This window comes from Somniosus microcephalus, unplaced genomic scaffold (assembly GCF_052327205.1).
Source record: "Somniosus microcephalus isolate GS21.2 unplaced genomic scaffold, FLI_Smic_1.0 unresolved_chr4, whole genome shotgun sequence".
NCBI classification, from domain to species: domain Eukaryota; kingdom Metazoa; phylum Chordata; class Chondrichthyes; order Squaliformes; family Somniosidae; genus Somniosus; species Somniosus microcephalus.
Genome location: NW_028225182.1, coordinates 38,967,497 through 38,987,594, shown reverse-complemented (window position 1 = coordinate 38,987,594; position 20,098 = coordinate 38,967,497). Strand labels below are relative to the sequence as shown.

Sequence of the window (20,098 nt, the reverse complement as noted above, 5' to 3'; positions counted from 1 at the left end):
CAAGGATGTCTTACTACAGTTATACAGGGCCTTGTTGAGACCACACCTGGAGTACTGTGTGCAGTTTTGGTCTCCTTACCTAAGAAAGGATATACTTGCCATAGAGGGAGAGCAGCGAAGGTTCACCAGACTGATTCCTGGGATGGCAGGACTGTCATATGAGGAGAGATTGGGTCGACTAGGCCTGTATTCACTAGAGTTTAGAAGAATGAGAGGGGATCTCATTGAAACATATAAAATTCTGACAGGGCTAGACAGACTGGATGCAGGGAGGATGTTTCCCCTGGCTGGGGGGTCTAGAACGAGGGGTCACAGTCTCAGGATATGAAGTAGGACATTTAGGACTGAGATGAGGAGAAGTTTCTTCACTCAGAGGGTGGTGAACCTGTGGAATTCTCTATCACAGAAGGCTGTGGAGGCCAAGTCATTGAATATATTTAAGAAGGAGATAGATAGATTTCTAGACACAAAAGGCATCAAGGGGTATGGGGAGAGAGTGGGAATATGGTATTGAGATAGAGGATCAGCCATGATCATATTGAATGGCGGAGCAGGCTCGAAGGGCCGAATGGCCTACTCCTGCCTATTTTTCTATGTTTTCTATTTATCCTTGGCCTATTATTCTCCCTAACTATCTCTCTCCCCCTGGCCCCAGGAACACATGAGCCATGGAACGGCTGATTATCTCAGTCCCTACCTAGATCCCTATTATCTTCACTTCTGTGCCAACCAGACCGTGGCTTAATTAATAGGTATTCTACAAATCTTATTAAATTGTTAATAAAGATTGGAATTTCTTTATTTATTCTTCACAGACAGGGAGGCAGAGTCAATTCTAAACCGGTTTTTACAGTACAGCAACGCGGCCAATCCGTCTGTCTCTCTCTCTTCCCTGGTATTTTTCTATTTCATCAATATCACAAAGACGCCTCTGAATTTTCTCCTAAACGCCACAGCCCATGTCCTCTTCCTCATGTCCGCTGTGGCTCAGTGGGTAGCACCCTCGCCTCCCTCGCCAGGGACTTGAGCACAACAATCTAGGCTGACACACCCAGCGCAGTGCTGAGGGAGTCCTGCACTGTCAGAAGTGCCGTCTTCCGAATGAGATGTTAAACCGAGGCCCCGTCTGCGCTCTCAGGTGGACGTAAAAGATCCCATGGCACTATTTCGAAGAAGAGCAGGGGCGTTATCCCCAGTGTCCTGGCCAATATTTATCCCTCAATCAACACAATGACCAGATAACAACAGAAAATGCTGGAAAAACTCAGCAAGTCAGGCAACATCCGTGGAGAGAAATTTGAGTTGACGTTTCGGGTTTGACCCTTCTTCATAATCTGTTTCTTGATCACATTGCGTTTCCCACATTACAACAGTGACTACACTGCACTTCATTGGCTGTAAAGCGCTTTGAGACGTCCGGTGGTCGTGAAAGGCGCTGTATAAATGCAAGTCTTTCTTTTCTTTTTCTCTGCCTCAGTCTCAAGACTCATCACTCCATCTACACAAAGTCAATCTTCCCAGGACCTCAAAACTATGGAGCTCCGCACCTCCCTCAGCCTCCCCTACCTCCGACAGGTATCCAACACCCAACCTAGTCACTACTCCGCGACTTAGAATCATGGAAGGATACGGCACAGAAGGAGGCCATTCGGCCCATCAGGCCTGTGCCGGCTCTTTGAAAGAGCCATCCAATTAGTCCCACTGCCTCCCTGCTCTTTCCCCACAGCCCTGTAATGTTCTCTTCAAGTGTTTATCCAATTCCCCTTTTGAAAAAGTTATTAAATCTGCTTCCACCGTCCTCAGGCAGCGCATTCCAGATCATAACTCACTAAGCAAAAAAATTCTCATCTCCTCCTCTGGCTGTTCTGCCAATCACCTTAAATCTGGGTCCCTCTGGTTACCGACCCTCCTGCCAGTGGAAAGAGTTTCTCCTTACAGGAAACTTTTTTTTTTTTTTAATCTGGCACTGACAGGACCGACGTGCTGCCGGTTCATCAAAAATTCCAGATGACCGAGCGCTATAGTAAAAGATACAGAGCTGAGAGCTCCGTATAAAGCAACAAACCCTGTTGCTTAGCAACAGGTTCAGAACAATGGGCAAAAGTTCCAAGCGTCTCTGTAGCTTAGCAACAGCTGCAGCCACACCCTTGCACAGCAACACATGGAGGAAGGCAAGTAATACGAAGTATGAACCTACTCCTGAATTTTGCCGGTTAACCGAGATTTCCGGTTATTTAGGTGCCAGTAAATCGAAAGTTTCCTGTATTTACTCTATCAAAACTCTTCATGATTTTGAACACCTCTAATAAATCTCCCCTTAACCTTCCCTGCTCTAAAGGAGAACAATCCCAGCTTCTCCAGTCTCTCCATGTAACTGAAGTCTCTCATCCCCGGTACCGTTCTGGTAACTCTCCTCCGCACCCTCTCCAAGGCCTTGACATCCTTCCTAAAGTGCGGTGCCCAGAATTGGACACAATACTCCAGCTGAGACCTAACCAGTGATTTTCCACATTCCCTCTCCTACATTTAAAAAAATGTATTCATTCATGGAGTGTGAGTGTCACTGGCAAGGCAGGCATTTATTGCCCATCCCTAGTTGCCCATGAGAAGGTGGTGGTGAGCTGCCTTCTTGAACCGCTGCAGTCCGTGTGGTGAAGGTGCTCCCACAGTGCTGTTAGGGAGGGAGTTCCAGGATTTGGACCCAGCGACGATGAAGGAACAGCCAATATATTTCCAACCTCATGGTTATTTGAACCTCAATGGTGCCCAAAACTGTTGGGCATGATGTTTTACTGAGGTTTCTTAATTTTATATAAAAATTAAAAAAGGTGTCAACTTAGAAACTCTGATAGGTTAGCATTTAGAAATTACAACTCCCCAAATACATTTCACTACGATTATTGCTAATTCCTTACCACTTTCAAATTGGGATTCCCAGTCAGTCACCTTCTTTGACGACCTGCGAAAACAGATGAAGCAGATATCATTAGCAGTCCAACTTCTCCATATAATTCAGCTGTGGCTCAGTGGGTCGCACTCTCGCCTCCGAGTCAGAAGGTTGTGGGTTCAAGTCCCACTCCAGAGACTTGAGCACAAAAATCTAGGCCGACACTCCCGGTGCCGGTACTGAGGGAGTGCTGCACTGTCGGAGGTGCCGTCTTTCAACCAACATCACTAAAAACAGATCATCACGTTGAGGTTTGTGGGAGCTTGCTGTGCGCAAATTGTCTACCGCGTTTCCCACGTAACATTACTTCAAAAAGTACTTCATCGGCTGTGAAGCGCTTTGGGATGATCTGAAGTCTTGAAAGGCGCTATATAAATGCAAGTCCTTTTTTCTATTAATTACAAGTCTTGTGCGCACCTTGCATTGTGCTTTAAATGAGCCCTTCGTGTAAAAAGTGTTAACAGCCTCAATTCACTCAAATACAGACAGGAAAAGCTACCGCAAAAGCAACATACTGCAGATGCTGGAAATCTGAAACAAAAACAGAAAATGCTGGAAACACTCAGCAGGTCAGGCAGCATCTGTGGAGAGAGAAACAGAGTTAACGTTTCAGGTCGATGACCCTTCGTCAGAACTGGAAAAAGCAGGTAATGGAACAGGTTTTTAAGCAAGTGCAGGGGGGCAGGGAAGGAAAGAACAAAAGGTCTGTATTCGCTGCTCACGATGCGGTCTCCTCTACATTGGGGATGTAGTGTATGTACCCGTCTACCTTTAAGAGAACTATTGTATGTAACCGTCCACCTTTAAGAGAACTACTTTAGGTGTTGCACTACTTTGTTGGCTTCTGTATACTGTAATACCGACGGTGACCACACCGGTATATAAGTGCTGTGTCAGGAAGTATTGGGCAGATTCGCCCTGACCTTCGAATAGTAAAGTCCTGTTTTAAGTTACTCTTGGAGTCTGTGTATTAATTAACTAAACAACCCACAGACTTTACAGTGGCGACAAGTCCGATCGTACCCTGCGGCAACAATACTTCCGAAGCAGTTAACGAGCGTCGAGAAGAGGCAACCGCCCTCGTCATTCTGCTGGGAGAAAACTCGAGTCTGCAGAGCTGGAAAGGAGGAAGAATTCAGAGACAAAGACTTCCATCAGCAACAGGCACTGACTGTCCCTTCTGCCACGGTGAGGAGTGAGCCGATCAGCACGAGAAGCAAGGCGGCCACGGTGACTGTGAGCAAGGGAAAAGTAAAAATAACCGGAGGATAAGGGCAGTGCACTCGACCACGGTCGAGGGGGAAAGGAGCCGGACAGAAGTCGGGCCCAGAGGCGCTGAGACTGGGGCAGCGTGGAGCAAGGAAGCCGCGGTACAGACAGGCTGGGGACGCAACGGCGTCGTGAGACAGCTAGACCGCGACCGGCGAAAAAGGCCGGGCAGCGACCGAAGCCACGAAGCGCTGCGACCGGGAGCGTAGGCGTGGGAAGATATAAAAAACTCAGCCGCAGCCGGGGAGGGAAGCACCGGACTGCGAGAGGGCTGGGAGGCGCGATTGGGAGCCGAGCGAGCGGGAGAGGCAGAGCCGACCAAGGGAGACTGAGCGAGAGCCAGTCCAGCGGCTGAAACTATTCGCCGTCAACGGGGTGTACCCAGCGCCGGTTGCCCTGCCGAGAAAAGGGAAAGCACTGAAGCCGACGCGCAGGCTGTGAACCTGAAAGCCAGCGGCCGTCGCCCGTGGGGAAAGTGTACCCCTCCCGCCAGGGGAAGAAACGCGGGAAGCCGCCATTAGGCGGAGAAGAAGACAGAAGCGGGGAACCGCCATTGAAGTGGGCGGGGAGAGAAGATAAGCGCGGGAAACCGCCATTTTCGCGGGAACCGCCATCTTGGAAAAAAAAAAAAATTTTAAAGAAATAATTCGTGGTGTTATCAGGAAGAGAGGAAGATGCCTAAGCGTGGTAACATCAACGATTTTAATTCCGAGGTAGAAGATTGGGCCACGTATGTGGAACGCATTGAGATCTATTGTGAGGCCAATAAAATAGAAGATGACAAAGCTATAACCTTGCTAAACTCGATGGGCGCAAAGACATACGAGCTCTTGAAGCATCTACTAGCACCAGCTAAACCGGCGGATCAGACTTTCGATGATATTGTGACTGTTCTGAAGGATCACTTGAACCCCACACCGTTGATGTTGGCGGAACGATTCAAATTCTATGCGAGAACGCAAAGGAAAGACGAAAGCAACGCAGAATACTTGGTCGAACTGCGTAGACTAGCGAAACACTGCCAGTTTGGAGGGAATCTGACAGAGGCGTTGCGAGACAAATTCGTGTGCGGAATGTCGAAGGAAGAAACACAAAAACGACTGCTCAAAGAGAACGATCTTACACTTGAGAAGGCTATCCTTATTGCTGCATCGAACGAAGCCGCAGCGAAAGGAACGGCGGAAATGCAGCTAAAGGCAGCGGCACTCAGGGTGCAGCAAATTACTTCAGGTACAACGAAATGCTATCGTTGTGGGAAGACAACACACGACCAGAACCAATGCTGGTTTAAAAACCAGGAATGTAGGAAATGTGGCAAGCTCGGTCACATAGCTAAGGTATGCCGGTCAGGAAAGAAGACCAACAATAATGAGTCACCACAAAAGAGGTACAGGAAGGTACATGAGGTGACTAGGAAGAGTCCGGAAGAACAGAATTCGGACTCACACTCCAACTGCAAGGAACTGGATAGTCTGAGAATTCACAATGTGAGTCATGAAGCTGACCGACAAGCTATCTGGATCACACTACAGATTGCAAAAGTCCAAGTGAAAATGGAAGTGGACACCGGATCGGCATGGACGGTCATGAATAAGCATGATTATAAAAAGTTATTCAAGCATATTCCCCTACGGGATACGGAACTAGTATTGAAGACATACACGGGGCACAAAGTATACCCCATTGGAAAGATAGAAGTCAAGGTGAGATACAAGGACAAAGAGCACCAAAGGATGGACCTGTATGTGTTGCCTGAGGGAGGTCCACCACTTCTGGGACGGGAGTGGATCAGGAAAATAAAAAGATAGACTGGCATTCACTAAACACCATGACGGTAGATTCCGGAAAGATGTCAAACCTGAACGGTTGTCCAGAATATTAGACGAAGCTAAAGAGGTATTCCAGCAAGGACTGGGAACACTGCGAGGAATTAAAGCAAAGGTTAAGATTGCAGAACATGCAAGCCCAAAATTTTTCAAAGCCAGATCGGTACCTTACGCGATACGACCTGCTGTGGAGGCAGAACTGGAAGAACTTGAACGATCAGGGGTACTGTCAAAAGTGGACTGGAGTGAGTGGGCCACGCCCATTGTTCCCGTCATGAAGTCTTCACCAAGTAACAAGCCAGGGGGACCGGGGAAGGTCCGCATCTGCGGAGACTTCAAGATCACAGTGAATCCGGTGCTTCACACGGTACAATACCCGCTTCCGCGGATTGAAGATATCTTTGCTTCGTTGGCTGGAGGGAAACACTTCACCAAGATAGACCTGGCACAGGCATACTTACAAATGGAAGTCGAGGAAGAGTCGCGTCAGTACCTCACCATCAACACACACAGAGGCTTGTATCGTTATAATAGACTGGTTTTTGGGGTAGCTTCGGCTCCAGCAATTTGGCAGAGGGCCATGGAGCAGGTATTACAAGGAATTCCAAGCACGCAGTGTTACTTAGACGATATCCTGATTACGGGAGAAAACGAGGAAGAACACCTCACAAATTTGAAACTGGTGCTCACTAGGTTGAAGGAATATGGCCTTCGAGTTAATCGCAAGAAATGTGAGTTCTTCCAAAAACGGATCTCGTACTGCGGTCATGTCATTGACCGAGAGGGGCTGCACAAGTCACCTGACAAGATAGAAGCTGTCGTGAAGGCCCCCGCTCCGGAAAACGTATCACAGTTAAGATCATTCTTGGGGTTGATTAATTATTATCACAAGTTTCTGCCGAATCTATCCACGGTGCTGCATCCGCTGAATGCTCTGTTGCGGAAAGAAGTACCGTGGAAGTGGAGTGAGGAATGTAAAAAGGCCTTTCGCAGAAGCAAGTCGTTGATTACCTCTGAAGAAGTGTTGGCTCATTTCAACCCAACGTTACCTCTTCGTCTAGCTTGTGATGCTTCCCCCTATGGAATTGGAGCAGTACTTTCACACAAGTTACCAAATGGCTCGGAAAGGCCAGTGGCATTCGCGTCCCGATCATTGACCTCCGCGGAGCGAAATTATGCTCAAATAGATAGGGAGGCCCTCAGCCTTGTGTGGGGCATAAGGAAATTCAATCATTATCTGCAGGGCAAGAAGTTCACATTACTGACAGACCACCAGCCGTTGGTGTCCATATTCAACCCTAACAAGGCCGTTTCCACCATGACAGCGCAAAGGTTACAGAGGTGGTCCGTGTTACTTGGGGCACACCAATATGACATCGAATACAAAAGGTCCAAACAGCATGGGAATGCTGATGGGTTATCGCGCTTGCCATTGCCGATAGCAGAAGAAGCGACTACAGTGGACCCGGTAGAGATGTTCCACTCATCCATAGTGGAATGTCTACCAGTAACAAATTCGATGATCGAAAACGAAACAAGAAATGACCCGACTCTCTCACGAGTCTATGATTTAACGGTGGAGGGATGGCCAGCACAGGGCGAACCAACGCTGCCAGCATTTTCGCAGAGAAAAGAACAGCTGTCAGTGTGTCGAGGAACCCTGATGTGTGGATCTAGAGTGGTGATTCCACCCAAACTTCAACAGAAGGTGTTAAAGGAGCTGCACGAGGGACATCTGGGTGGAGTGAAAATGAAGAACCTAGCAAGAGCGTTTGTGTGGTGGCCAGGCATTGATGGGGACATCGAAGAAATCACTAAGAGCTGTCTAGGATGCCAGAAGGTCCAAAACGCGCCACCACAGGCTCCTCTGCATCCATGGGAGTGGCCCTCATCTCCTTGGCAAAGGGTACACATCGACTTTGCTGGTCCATTTATGGACTCAATGTTTCTAATAGCGGTGGATGCACACTCCAAGTGGCCGGAGGTAATAAAGATGTCCACCACCACCACGGAAAAAACCATCACAGTGTTAAGGACCATGTTTGCTAGGAATGGGCTGCCGGAACAGATCTGTTCTGATAATGGACCGCAATTTGTGTCCGAAGAATTCAAGAAATTCTTAAAGAGCAATGGGGTTAAGCACTACACGTCAGCCCCATACCATCCCGCCTCCAATGGATTGGCTGAAAGGTTTGTCCAGACCTTCAAGAAGGCCATAAAGGCCATGGGTAATGAAGCCATTAACTTACAACATAAGGTGGATAGCTTCTTGTTGGCGTACAGGAATGCAACACATGCGGTCACAAATCAAACTCCCGCCATGATGTTTTTTAATAGACGACTAAGATGCCGGCTGGATTTGCTTAAGCCAAACGTCAGAAGGGACGTAGAGAACCGGCAATTCCAGGGCATGAATGAAAGGCCAACTAGATCTTTTCAGATAGGTCAACAAGTTTTGGCCCGGGACTACCGTACCGAGAAACGGCAGCCTGGAACTATCGGAAAAAGGCTAGGGCCGTTGATGTATACGGTGGACATTGGGGACAATATAATAAGGCGCCATGTTGACCAGATCATAGGGTCAGCCACAAATGGCCAACCTACTCCACCACCTTACACGGTTAATGTTGAGACAGAGATACCCAGAACACCTACCTCCGATCTGGTAATACTGGAATCAGATGAACCGGACACTGTCCTGCAAGCCGAATCGACCTTGCCAGAAGCACCTACTACCCCGCCGGAAGTTACGACACCACCGAGGCGTTATCCGGACAGAGTCCGGAAACCTCCAGAGAGACTGAATCTGTGAACTGTCTTGCATAAAGTTGTATATATGTTATAATGTATGTTTAATGGGGAATCAGTATGTTGTAAGCTAAAAAGGGAGGATTGTAGTGTATGTACCCGTCTACCTTTAAGAGAACTATTGTATGTAACCGTCCACCTTTAAGAGAACTACTTTAGGTGTTGCACTACTTTGTTGGCTTCTGTATACTGTAATACCGACGGTGACCACACCGGTATATAAGTGCTGTGTCAGGAAGTATTGGGCAGATTCGCCCTGACCTTCGAATAGTAAAGTCCTGTTTTAAGTTACTCTTGGAGTCTGTGTATTAATTAACTAAACAACCCACAGACTTTACAGGGGAGACCAAACGCAGATTGGGTGACCGCTTTGCGGAACACCTCCGTTCAGTCCGTAAGGGTGACCCCGAGCTTCCGGTCGCCTGTCACTTTAATTCTCCGCTCCACTCCCACTCTGACCTCTCCGTCCTCTTACACTGTTCCAACGCAGCTCAACGTAAGCTCGAGGAACAGCACCTCATCTTTCGATTAGGCACTTTACAGCCTGCCAGACTCAACATCGAGTTCAACAATTTCAGACCTTAACCTCTGCCCCTATCTTTTTTGTCCAATTATTTTTTTTCTCTCTCTCTCACATGGCAGCTATCAATCATTCTGCCTGTGCCATTTACACTTCATCTAGAGCCATCTTTTGTTTCTTAACTTGTCCCATTACCATCTCCTTTTGCCTCGCACCATCATCCCTTTTGTCTCTTAATCTCTCCTGCCTTCCACCCTATCACAGACCTTCCCTTTTGTTCTTTCCTCCCCTCCCCCCCCCCTTTCCCTGCCCCTAAACTTGCTTAAAAACCTGTTCCATCTCCAGCTTTTTCCAGTTCTGACGAAGGGTCATCGACCTGAAACGTTAGCATCTGTGGAGAGAGAAACAGAGTTGAGTATTTCCAGCATTTTCTGTTTTTATTTTAGGAAAAGCTACTGGCGGCCATTTTGTTCATCATCCGTCCCACTACATATCCTTAAAAATAACATAAAACACAAAGCATCGCTGAAAAACAAGTACAGCCATTATCCATAATGGTCTCAGGCATCATGTTTCCCTTCCTCAGCAGTCTAAGGAACAGGACGCGACCATTCAGTTAGATCCGGGCTGATCTGCATCTTAACTCCCTCTACCCGGTATCACTGTGCAAGGTCTTAGTCTTGCCGTCTGTTGTTAAGTTCCTCTACGTCGCCACACCCCTTGGCGACCGAGCTAATTCTACGGCCCTCAATACAGCTCTTGCCTTCTGGGGTTCTGGCCGACGTGACCCTTGACCCTCAGTCCGTGAGGCCAATCTCGAGGGGGGCGGCGGTGAGTTTTTCCGCTTTCCTCCAATCCTCGTGAACAATGCCACGAGAGCACAAACTGTAAATTGTAAAGCTCACCTCCCAACCGTGTCCTCGCTCCTCCTCAACGTTCGAAGAGGAGGTCAAGAACCCACCAACGGGTCCCGGCATTCCCTCACCCCTACCCGTTAAAGGTGGTGGACCTCAGGCACCACTCTCCCCACTCCTGGGAGGATGGAACAAACTTGTGGCCAATTTCAGGATAAATTCTGGGAAAGTCCTCCCCAACTCCCCCAAGATCCTGGAGACCATGCTGACCCATGACTTTGCTTGCTGCTGACTGCATTACATTCTTGCTACATTGGATCACTGCTTGGGTCCCCCTCCCGCCCCCCGGCCACCCTCAGCAACTTGAGACACCTGGGAATTAATGGGGAACAGAGGGGTGCAAACTCTATACATGCCCCGGATATACACCCATGAAGTCTATAAACCCTTGAGCTCAACACCCCGATCGCCTGAAGTTTAGCCCCATCGAGGAATTGTATAGTACAATGGAGAGATTGCCAGGTAGAATCTTCTGAAAAAGATACAACGGAGTTCTGTGAGGAGAATTACAGCAGACGAGATCTGACCTGCTCTCGAGAATCTTCAGGTGAACCTCGTACTCGTTGCTCCTCGAAACGTCATCATCACCTGTCAACACCAACCACATGCACCAAATGAGCTATTGACCACATCTGCCTTTCATTTGGCGAGGGGCTTCAATACAATGCGGTGGCAGGTTGAGGAGGGGGGGGGGGGGGCCTAGACGCCTTGGTCTGGTAAATCAGCCAGGGTTCCAGATCCCGATCACCATCCAAAGATCCCTTCTGCAAAAAGGTGCGCGCGAGGGAAAGGAAAGGAATGGGCTCGGGCCATTGACTACCCAGTCGACATCCATTGTCTAGGCTTGTTCAGGAAAGGTGGCCCTCAGTCCAGGTGTCCGTGGAATCAAGCCACAAGAGCTAGAGCGTTCAGGGAAAAAGGGGACAGGGAAAGATGGAGTATATTTTTGTAAATAGAACTTGTTCACATGGACTCTACCCCACCCATTGAAACTTCTTCCACACCTCATGCACACTCTAGCCCATCACAGACTCTATCCACCCATTTAATCTCCTCCCACAGCTCAGGTACACTCTACCCACCCATTGAATCTCTTTCCACACCCCATGTACAATCTCCCCTATCATGGACTCTACTGCACCCATTGAATCTCCTTCACAGCCCACATACACTCTACCCCACCACGGACTCTACCCACCCATTGAATCTCCTCCACAGCCCATGTACACTCTACCCCATCACGGACTCTACCCACCCATTGAATCTCCTCCACAGCCCACGTACACTCTACCCACCCACTGAAAAGGGATCTAATAGTTTTGATTAGCTCCTGGTGCTAAAACAGCCCATTGAGCAGGGTTTCAGAACCAAACATGGGTTCTGCAGCCAATAACGGGGCCTACAGAAGTAGGCTGTGGTGGAGGAGTCCATCTTTGTAGCAGCACTGCCTACCCAGTGCAATACTGGGAAGTCCCGATGGAGGGCCAAGGCCCTTAGAGCAGGAGACCATTGTTGGGGTGGTGGGGTGGGGGGGGGGGGGGGGGGGAAGGGGAGCAAAATGTCCCCGCCGACGCAGGACATAAAGGGGGTCCTTCCTCCTCCAGGCTGGGATGAGAGGACAGATCGCTCACCCTGTAAATCGCCTGCACTCCCGACTTGGGGCCTGGTGCATTTTTCGAATGCCTCCACCGGCCCGAGCAATGCTGGCCAGCTGTTGTACAGCTCAGGGTTGCTGTGGTGATTATGAAATCATTCCGTCATTACCGCTTGATTTGGTTGCGCCTGCCTCGTTTTTGGGTGGAAGGCGAGGCTGAAGGTCGCCGTGGGGTTGTGTGTGGATGCAGGTCGGTGGGGGGGGGGGGGGGGGGGGGGGGGGAGGGAGAGACCCAGCTAGACAGGACCCCACACCACCCCTCACCCCCAAACTTCCGCCCCAGAAAGCTCCCTCGTGTCTCTTGTATTGCTCCTTACAATACTGAAGCCCAGCTGGCCAACACATATAGCAGCCAAGTCGTTCAAGCATTTGCCTGTAAGACCTGCAGCATAATTGGATAACTTCCATCACTTAAAGCAGGCATCACTGAGAACTCCTATTTCCACCTCCATAACATCGCCTGTCTCCAGCATCGCCTCAGCTCATTTGCTGCCGAAACCCTCATCCATGCCTTTGTTACCTCTAGACTTGACTATTCCAGCGCACTCCTGGCTGGCCTCCCACATTCCACCCTCCGTAAACTTGAGGTCATCCAAAACTCTGCCGCCTGTGTCCCGACTCACGCCAAGTCCCGTTCGCCCAACACCCCTGCGCTCGCTGACCTACATCGGCTCCCGGTCCGGCAACGCCTCGATTTTAAAATTCTCATCCTTGTGTTCAAATCCCTCCTTGGCCTCGCCCTGTTCCCTATCTCTGTAATCTCCTCCAGCCCTACGACCCCCAGAGATATCTGCGCTCCTCCAATTCTGGCCTCTTGAGCATCCCTAATTTATCATCATCCTACCATTAGTGGCCGTGCCTTCAGCTGCCGAGGCCCTAAGCTCCGGAATTCCCTCCCTAAACCTCTCCGCTTTTAAATATAGAAGTTGTTGTTGATGGGGGACACCATGGTGGTGCGGGGGAGGAAGGTGGGCTGAAGAGAGGATCAGCACTGGCTGTGCCACTCTCCCCATTGACACACTGTCTGGGCCAGTTTGCTGCGGTACCAGAACCAGAACCTGCTTTGCGTCTCAGTCCCTTCAGGAAAGGGACACAGCGGGAACCGTGGACCTGCCTCGTTAACATGGATCAGCACTGGGCCGAGGCGGTGCGTTTACAAAATGCCCTTCCTCCCACACTCTGTCACATTTTAAAAAAATTCATAGGATAGGAGCAGGAGTAGGCCATTCGGCCCCTCGAGCCTGCTCCGCCATTCAATAAGATCATGGCTGACGTGATCTTGGCCTCAACTCCAGTTTCCCGCCCACTCCCCATAACCCTTGACTCCCCTGGAGCTCAAATACCTGTCTATCTCTGCCTTAAATATATTCAATGACTCCACCTCCACAGCTCTCTGGAATTCCAAAGATTTACAACACTCAGAGAAGAAATTCCTCCTCATCTCGGTTTTAAATGGGCGACTCCTTATCCTGAAACTTTGCCCCCTAGTTCTAGATTCCCCCACGAGGGGAAACATCCTCTCAGCATCTACCCTGTCGAGCCCCCTCAGAATCGTATATGTTTCAATAAGATCACCTCTCATTCTTCTAAACTCCAATGAGTATAGGCCCAACCTGCTCAACCTTTCCTCATAAGACAACCCCCTCATCTCAGGAATCAACCGAGTGAACCTTCTCTGAACTGCCTCCAATGCAAGTATATCCCTCCTTAAATAAGGAGACCAAAACTGTACGCAGTACTCCTGGTGTGGTCTCGCGAGACTTCCCTACTTTTATACTCCATCCCCAGCAATAAAGGCCAACATTCCATTTGCCTTCCTAATTACTTGCTGTACCTGCATGCTAACTTTTTGTGTTTCATGTACAAGGACCCCCAGATCCCTCTGTACCTCAACATTTTGTAGTCTCTCTCCATTTAAATAATAATTTGCTTTTTTATTCTTCCTACCAAAGTGGATAACCTCACATTTTCCCACATTATACCCTCTCTGCCAAATTTTTGCCCACTCACTTAACCTATCTACATCCCTTTGCAAACTCTGTGTCCTCCTCACAACTTGCTTTCCCACCCATCTTTGTATCATCAGCAAATTTGGCTACAGTACACTCTGTCCCTTCATCCAAGTCATTAATATAGATTGTAAATAGTTGAGGGCCCCAGCGGGACTTGGAGGGGGTGGTGTTCCCATGCGCCTGCTGCCCTTGACCTTCTAGCTGGTGGAGGTGGCGGGTTTGGGGGGGCATTAGCGCTGGCGCCATACAATGATCGAAAAGCAGCACATACCCATATCAATCTCGTCATAAATCGCCTGCAGGTGCTTCTCCTTGGGGCTGGGGGGAGCCGACCGTGTCACTTTGGGGCTATGGGGCTTCAGAAGAGCGACGGCCGACGGGCACAGGGGCAAAGACGGCTTTGTCTCCTGACTGGGCAGCTCCAGCTTTTGGACATGGAGATTCAGCCCATCCACACACTTGGAGATCTTGTCCAGGTCACTGGCCATGTAGCGCTGCCTGATGCGCGAAGGCGGGAGGCCAGGCCTTCGCGTTTGGGCGGCCATCCTCGGGGGCACCTGGGGAGCGTCCTTGTCCTCGAGCATCAACTGGCCGACGGGCTTATTCCGGCGCTTGGGTTTGGGCAGGCGGTTGGCAGCAGTGGGCTTCGTGTCTCCGCTAGGAAGGGGCATCCCGTCAACCGCCGGCGACTCATTCTCGGCCTCGGGGGGCTTCTCGCTCAGAGGCGCCATGCCTTCGCACCTTCCATCCAACTTGGGTGTGACGCGACCCCCATCTCCCGAAGTCGGCAGTTCCACCTGGACGGTCAAGGACGGTCGATCGCCGTCGTCTCGCTCCGCCCCGGATGCGTCCGTTCCCACCTCCTCCGTCCCCGCCACGCTAATTTCGGGCACGTCGCCGTGATCGCCGTTCACGTCTTTCTCCGAAGCGCCCTCGTGGTCCGGGTCGTTGACGCGGAATAAGTAGCGAAACGGCTTCGAGCTGCCATCCGATAAATCCGACAGAGAGTTGTCCGAATCGTCCGTGTCCACTTTGCCCTCGTGGACGGGTCGCCAGACAAGCGCCATGCCGGGTCTCTTCATGTGGCACATGCACGGGCAGTCGGGGGAGCAGTGCCAACTTGCCTCGGTGTCTTCAGGTGTGTCACTGTGTTCCTGTGTTGGCTCCAATCGAAGTCCTGTAAAGACAATGAACTATTGGTCACCCTCACGTTCACCTCAAGTGTCTACGTCACTCAACAACAACTTGCGTTTAGCCGGCGCCTTCAACGTAGTAAAACGTCCCAAGGTGCTTCACAGGAGCCTTATCGTGCAAAAACTAAAACCGAGCCACACAAGGAGAAACTAGGGCAGGTGACCAAATGCTTGGTCAGAGAGGCAGGTTTTAAGTAGTGTCTTAAAGGAGAAGAGAGAGGTAGAGAGGTTTAGAAAGAAAAAAATAAAGAAAGACTTGCATTTCTATAGCGCCTTTCACAACCACCAGACATCCCAAAGCGCTTTACAGCCAATGAAAGAGTTTTTGGAGTGTAGTCACTGTTGTAATGTGGGAAATGCAGCAGCCAATTTGCACACAGCAAGCTCCCACAAACAGCAATGTGATAATAACCAGATCATCTGTTTTAGTGATATTGATTGAGGGATAAATATTGGGCCCCAGGACACCGGGGAGAACCCCCCTGCTCTTCTTCGAAATAGTGGCCATGGGATCTTTTACGTCCACCTGAGAGAGCAGACGGGCCCTCAGGTTTAACATCTCATCCGAAAGACGGCACCTCCGACAGTGCGGCGCTCCCTCAGCGCTGCACTGGAGTGTGTCAGCCTAGATTTACGTGCTCAAGTCCCTGGAGTGGGACTTGAACCCACAACCTTCTGACTCAGAGGCGAGGGTGCTACCCACCGAGCCACAGCTAGGGAGGGAATTCCAGAGCTTAGGGCCGTGGGAGCTGAAGGCACGGCCGCCAATGTTGGAGCGAAGAGAATCGGGGGATGCGCAAGAGGCCAGAATTGGAGGAGCGCAGAGATCACAGAAACCCCACAGTGCAGATAGAGGCCATTTCGGCCCATCGAGCCTGCACCGACACATATCCCACCCGATCCCCGTAACCCCTACACCAACACATATCCCACCCTATCCCCGTAACCCCACGTATTTAATCCCCCCTAACACTAAGGGTCAATTTATCATAGCCAATCAACCTAACCCGCACATCTTTGGACTGTGGGAGGAAACCGGAGCACCCGGAGGAAACCCACGCAAACACGGGGAGAATGTGCAAACTCCACACAGACAGTCACCCGAGGCCGGATTCGAACCCGGGTCCCTGGCGCTGTGAGGCAACAGTGCTAACCACTATGCCACCGATCTGGGAGGGTTGTAGGGCTGGAGGAGATTAGAGATAGGGAGGGGGGCGCGAGGCCCTGGACTCCCCTCCTGCAGGACATAGAACGCTCCAAAGCGTTTCACAGCCAAGGAACTACTTTTGAGGCACACGCGGCCGCCAACGTGCGCACAGCAAGATCCCACAAACAGCTCGGTTCAGGGTCTCTGACAGCGCAGCACTCCCTCAGCGCTGAGCTGAAGTGTCAGCCTCGAAGATGCGGTCTCAGGTCCTGGTGCTCGAACCCACGACCTTCCGGCACGGAGGCATGAGAGTGCTACCCACTGAGCTAAGACCCGCTGACACACACAGTTCAGCTCGAGTTAGGCGACATCTTCCGCTGATGTTCCCGAGACGGTTTCTCAACAACATGTCGTCATTTTTTTTTGCGGCCTAGATTTGAATCCTCCCTGACACACATTAGTTTCCCCGCCCAAAGTCAGCAGCACGTGCTGGGGTACGGTTCCCAGGCGCTGGGCCACGGTTCCCAGGCACTGGGCCTTCCCCTCCAGTATCTCGCTCGAGTGGACATTCAGTGCAAGTCCGCAGGCTACTTGACCGCAGCCGGCCACCACAGCCGAGCTTGATCCTGGATTCACCCTATGTGCCAGCCGTGGCTCAGTGGGTTGCTCTCTCGCCTCAGAGTCAGAAGGTCGTGGGTTCAAGTCTCGCTCCAGAGATCTGAGCACAAAAACCTAGGCCGAGACTCTCAGTGCAGTACTGAGGGAGTGCTGCACCGTCGGAGGTTCCGTCTTTCGGTTGAGATGTTAAACGCGAGGCCCCGTCTGCTCTCTCGGGTGGACGTAAAAGATTCCCACGGCACTATTTGAAGAAGAGCAGGGGAGTTCTCTCCGGTGTCCTGGCCAATGTTTATCCCTCAGCCGACATTAAAGTTGAGTTTTAAAGTTATCCAAAAGACGGCACCTCCGACAGTTCAGCACTGCACTGGGAGTGTCAAGGTGGATTTTTGCGCTCATGTCTCTGGAGTGGGACTTGAACCCACGACCTTCTGACTCAGAGGCGAGAGTGCTGCCCACCGAGTCATGGCTGACCCATCACCGGGGAAGAGGGCATGAATGATCGTCTCCGCTTCACATACCTTTCGAGGCTTCCTGGCTTGGATGCAAGTCACTGAGTGGCCTCTTGGCCACTGCCGGCGCCAAATCCCCGCCGTGGTTCACCGCCAGGTCCGGCGGCACTGCCATCCTCGCCATGGGTTTCTTCCGGGCTTTTGGCACTGGCGGGGAAACAGCGAGCGGCTCCCTCGCGGACTCTGACCTTTTGAGGCCCTGAGGTAATTTATCTTTGGCCGGGATGTCTTCGCCCTCCGGTAGGCCCGAAGCCTTGCTGAAGAGTTCGCGGATCTTCCGGACGTTGCCAGAGCTGGAGAGGACCTCGCCGGCCGCCATCACGTCCGAGGCCAGTGGCGGTGCCTTGGCGGTGCTTTTCAAACCGTCGGCCTCGACGGGAGGTTCCAGATTGGCGGAGATCTGGGGTCCGCCCTGCTTCCCAGCATTGTGGGCCAGCGCGGGGGGTTTCGGTTTTAACAGCGGTTTGGGTTGTGGTTTCACAGCCCGTTTCTGCATCTCAATCTCCGGGGGCCCTTTAACCGTCGACTCCATTTCAATTACAAAGATTTCGCGGCAACAACCAGAATTGGCCTGCAAATAAAACAACAAAAAAAAGGTTAAAGCGAAAAAATTAAGTCAACAATTGCCGTCAAATTCAATGTGAAGTGTACAACACTTAGAGGAGCGGAGAGGTAGACTGGGTTAGTCACCTACTGATCACTTCTGATCCCTGGGTTCAAATCCAGGCCAGATTCATGGGAATAAAGTCTCCAGGCTCAAAACATAGAGTCATAACGGCACTGAAGGAGGCCATTCGGCCCATCAAGTCCGTGCCGGCTCTCTGTGGAGCAGTGCAGTCAGTCCCATTCCCCCGCTCCATCCCCGTAGCCCTGCAAGTTTATTTCCCTCAAGTGCCTATCCAGTCTCCCCTTGAAAAGATTGAGCGTCTCCGCTTCCACCACTTCCGTCGGCAGCGAGTTCCAGGTCCTCACCACTCGCTGCATAAAAAAGTTTTCCCTCGCGTTCCCCCCCCCTGTATCTCTTGCCCAAAACCTTAAATCTGTGTCCCCTAGTCCTTGTACCATCAACTAGTGGGAACAACCTTTCCCCGTCTAGCCTATCCAAACCCGTCATCATCTTGTACACCTCGATCGAATCACCCCTCAACCTCCTTTGCTCTAATGAAAACAAATCCAGCTTCTCCAACCTATCCTTGTAGCCAAGATCCCCCATCCCCGGAACCATTCTGGTAAATCTCCTCTGCACTCTCTCAAGGGCCTTCACACCCTTCCTATGGTGTGGTGACCAGAACTGGGCGCAATGCTCCAGTTGTAACCTAACCAGCGCTTTATAAAGGTTCAGCATAACTTCTCTAATTTTGTACTCAATACCTCTATTTATGAAGCCCAAGATCCCATATGCTTTGTTAACCACTCTCTCAATATGTCCCGCCACCTTCAGGGACCTATGTACATTAACTCCCAGGTCCCTCGGTCCCTGTACACTCTTTAAAACAACCCCTGTCAAATTACATCAGGCAGTCTCGAACTGCTTGCCATTAGACGTAGAAGATCCGGCGGCACTATTTCGAAGAGCAAGGGGAGTTCTCTCCACCCCCCCGCCCCCCTCCAACTTGTGCGCTGGTCCAATATTTATCCCTCAACCAACATCACTAAAAGAGATGATCTGGTCATTTATCACATTGCTGCTTTGGGATCTTGCTGTGCGTAAATTGGCTGCTACGTTCCCTACATTACAACAGTGACTACGCTTAGAATCACAGAATGATGCCATTCAGCCCATCGTGCCCGTGCCAGCTCTTTGAACGAGCTATCCGATTAGTCCCACTCCCCTGCTCTTTCCCCATAGCCCTGTAAATTTTTCCTTTTCAAGTACAGTATTACTATTGAATCTGCTTCCACTGCCCTTTCAGGCAGCGCGTTCCAGATCACGTGCTGCCTGAGGTGCCTGCTGTTCATGGTCCATGTCCCTGAAGCATAAAGGAGGGCGGGCATCACTACTGCTCTGTAGACCATGAGCTTGGTGCCGGGTTTGAGGTCCTGGTCTTCAAACACTCTCTTCCTCAGGCGACAAAACACAGGAGAGGTACCACCAACGCTGCCTCCGCAAGATCCTGCAAATCCATTGGCAGGATAGGCGCACCAACGTCAGTGTTCTTGCTCAGGCCAACATCCCCAGCATCGAAGCTTGGACCACACTCGATCAGCTCCGATGGACGGGTCACATCGTCTGCATGCCCGATACGAGACTCCCAAAGCAAGCGCTCTTCTTGGAGCTCCGACACGGCAAGAGAGCCCCAGGTGGGCAGGGGAAACGCTTAAAGGACACCCTCAAAGCCTCCTCGAAAAAGTGCGACATCCCCAACCGACACCTGGGAATCCCTGGCCCAAGACCGCGCAAAGTGGAGGAGAAACATCCGTGAAGGCGCCGAACACCTCGAGTCTCTTCGCCGGGAGCAAGCGGAAACCAAGCGCAAGCAGCGCAGGTCAGCCCAAGCACCCCACCCACCCGCCCCTTCAACCACCGTCTGCCCCACCTGTGACAGAGACTGTCGGTCCCGCATTGGACTCATCAGTCACCTGAGAACTCATTTTTAGTGTGGAAGCAAGTCATCCTCGGTTCCAAGGGACTGCCCAAGAAGAAGACGACGACGACGACTCGCTGCCTAAAAAAAAGTTTC

General features: G+C 50.9%; 1 protein-coding gene across 1 annotated transcript in view; it reads right to left on the bottom strand.

Annotated features, from left to right (window-relative positions):
• The window catches only part of LOC147090584 (uncharacterized), a 65,316-nt gene extending 47,332 nt beyond the window's left edge, over positions 1 to 17,984 (bottom strand). The window contains exons 1-4 of the mRNA XM_085977353.1: positions 17,427 to 17,984; positions 14,222 to 15,127; positions 10,812 to 10,872; positions 2,916 to 2,959 (exon numbers count right to left, since the gene is read on the bottom strand). Coding sequence (XP_085833479.1) covers positions 2,916 to 2,959; positions 10,812 to 10,872; positions 14,222 to 15,127; positions 17,427 to 17,949 — 1,534 coding nt within the window. The 5' untranslated portion in view covers positions 17,950 to 17,984. The remainder of the gene's footprint in view (positions 1 to 2,915; positions 2,960 to 10,811; positions 10,873 to 14,221; positions 15,128 to 17,426) is intronic.
• Positions 17,985 to 20,098: the final 2,114 nt, after the last annotated feature.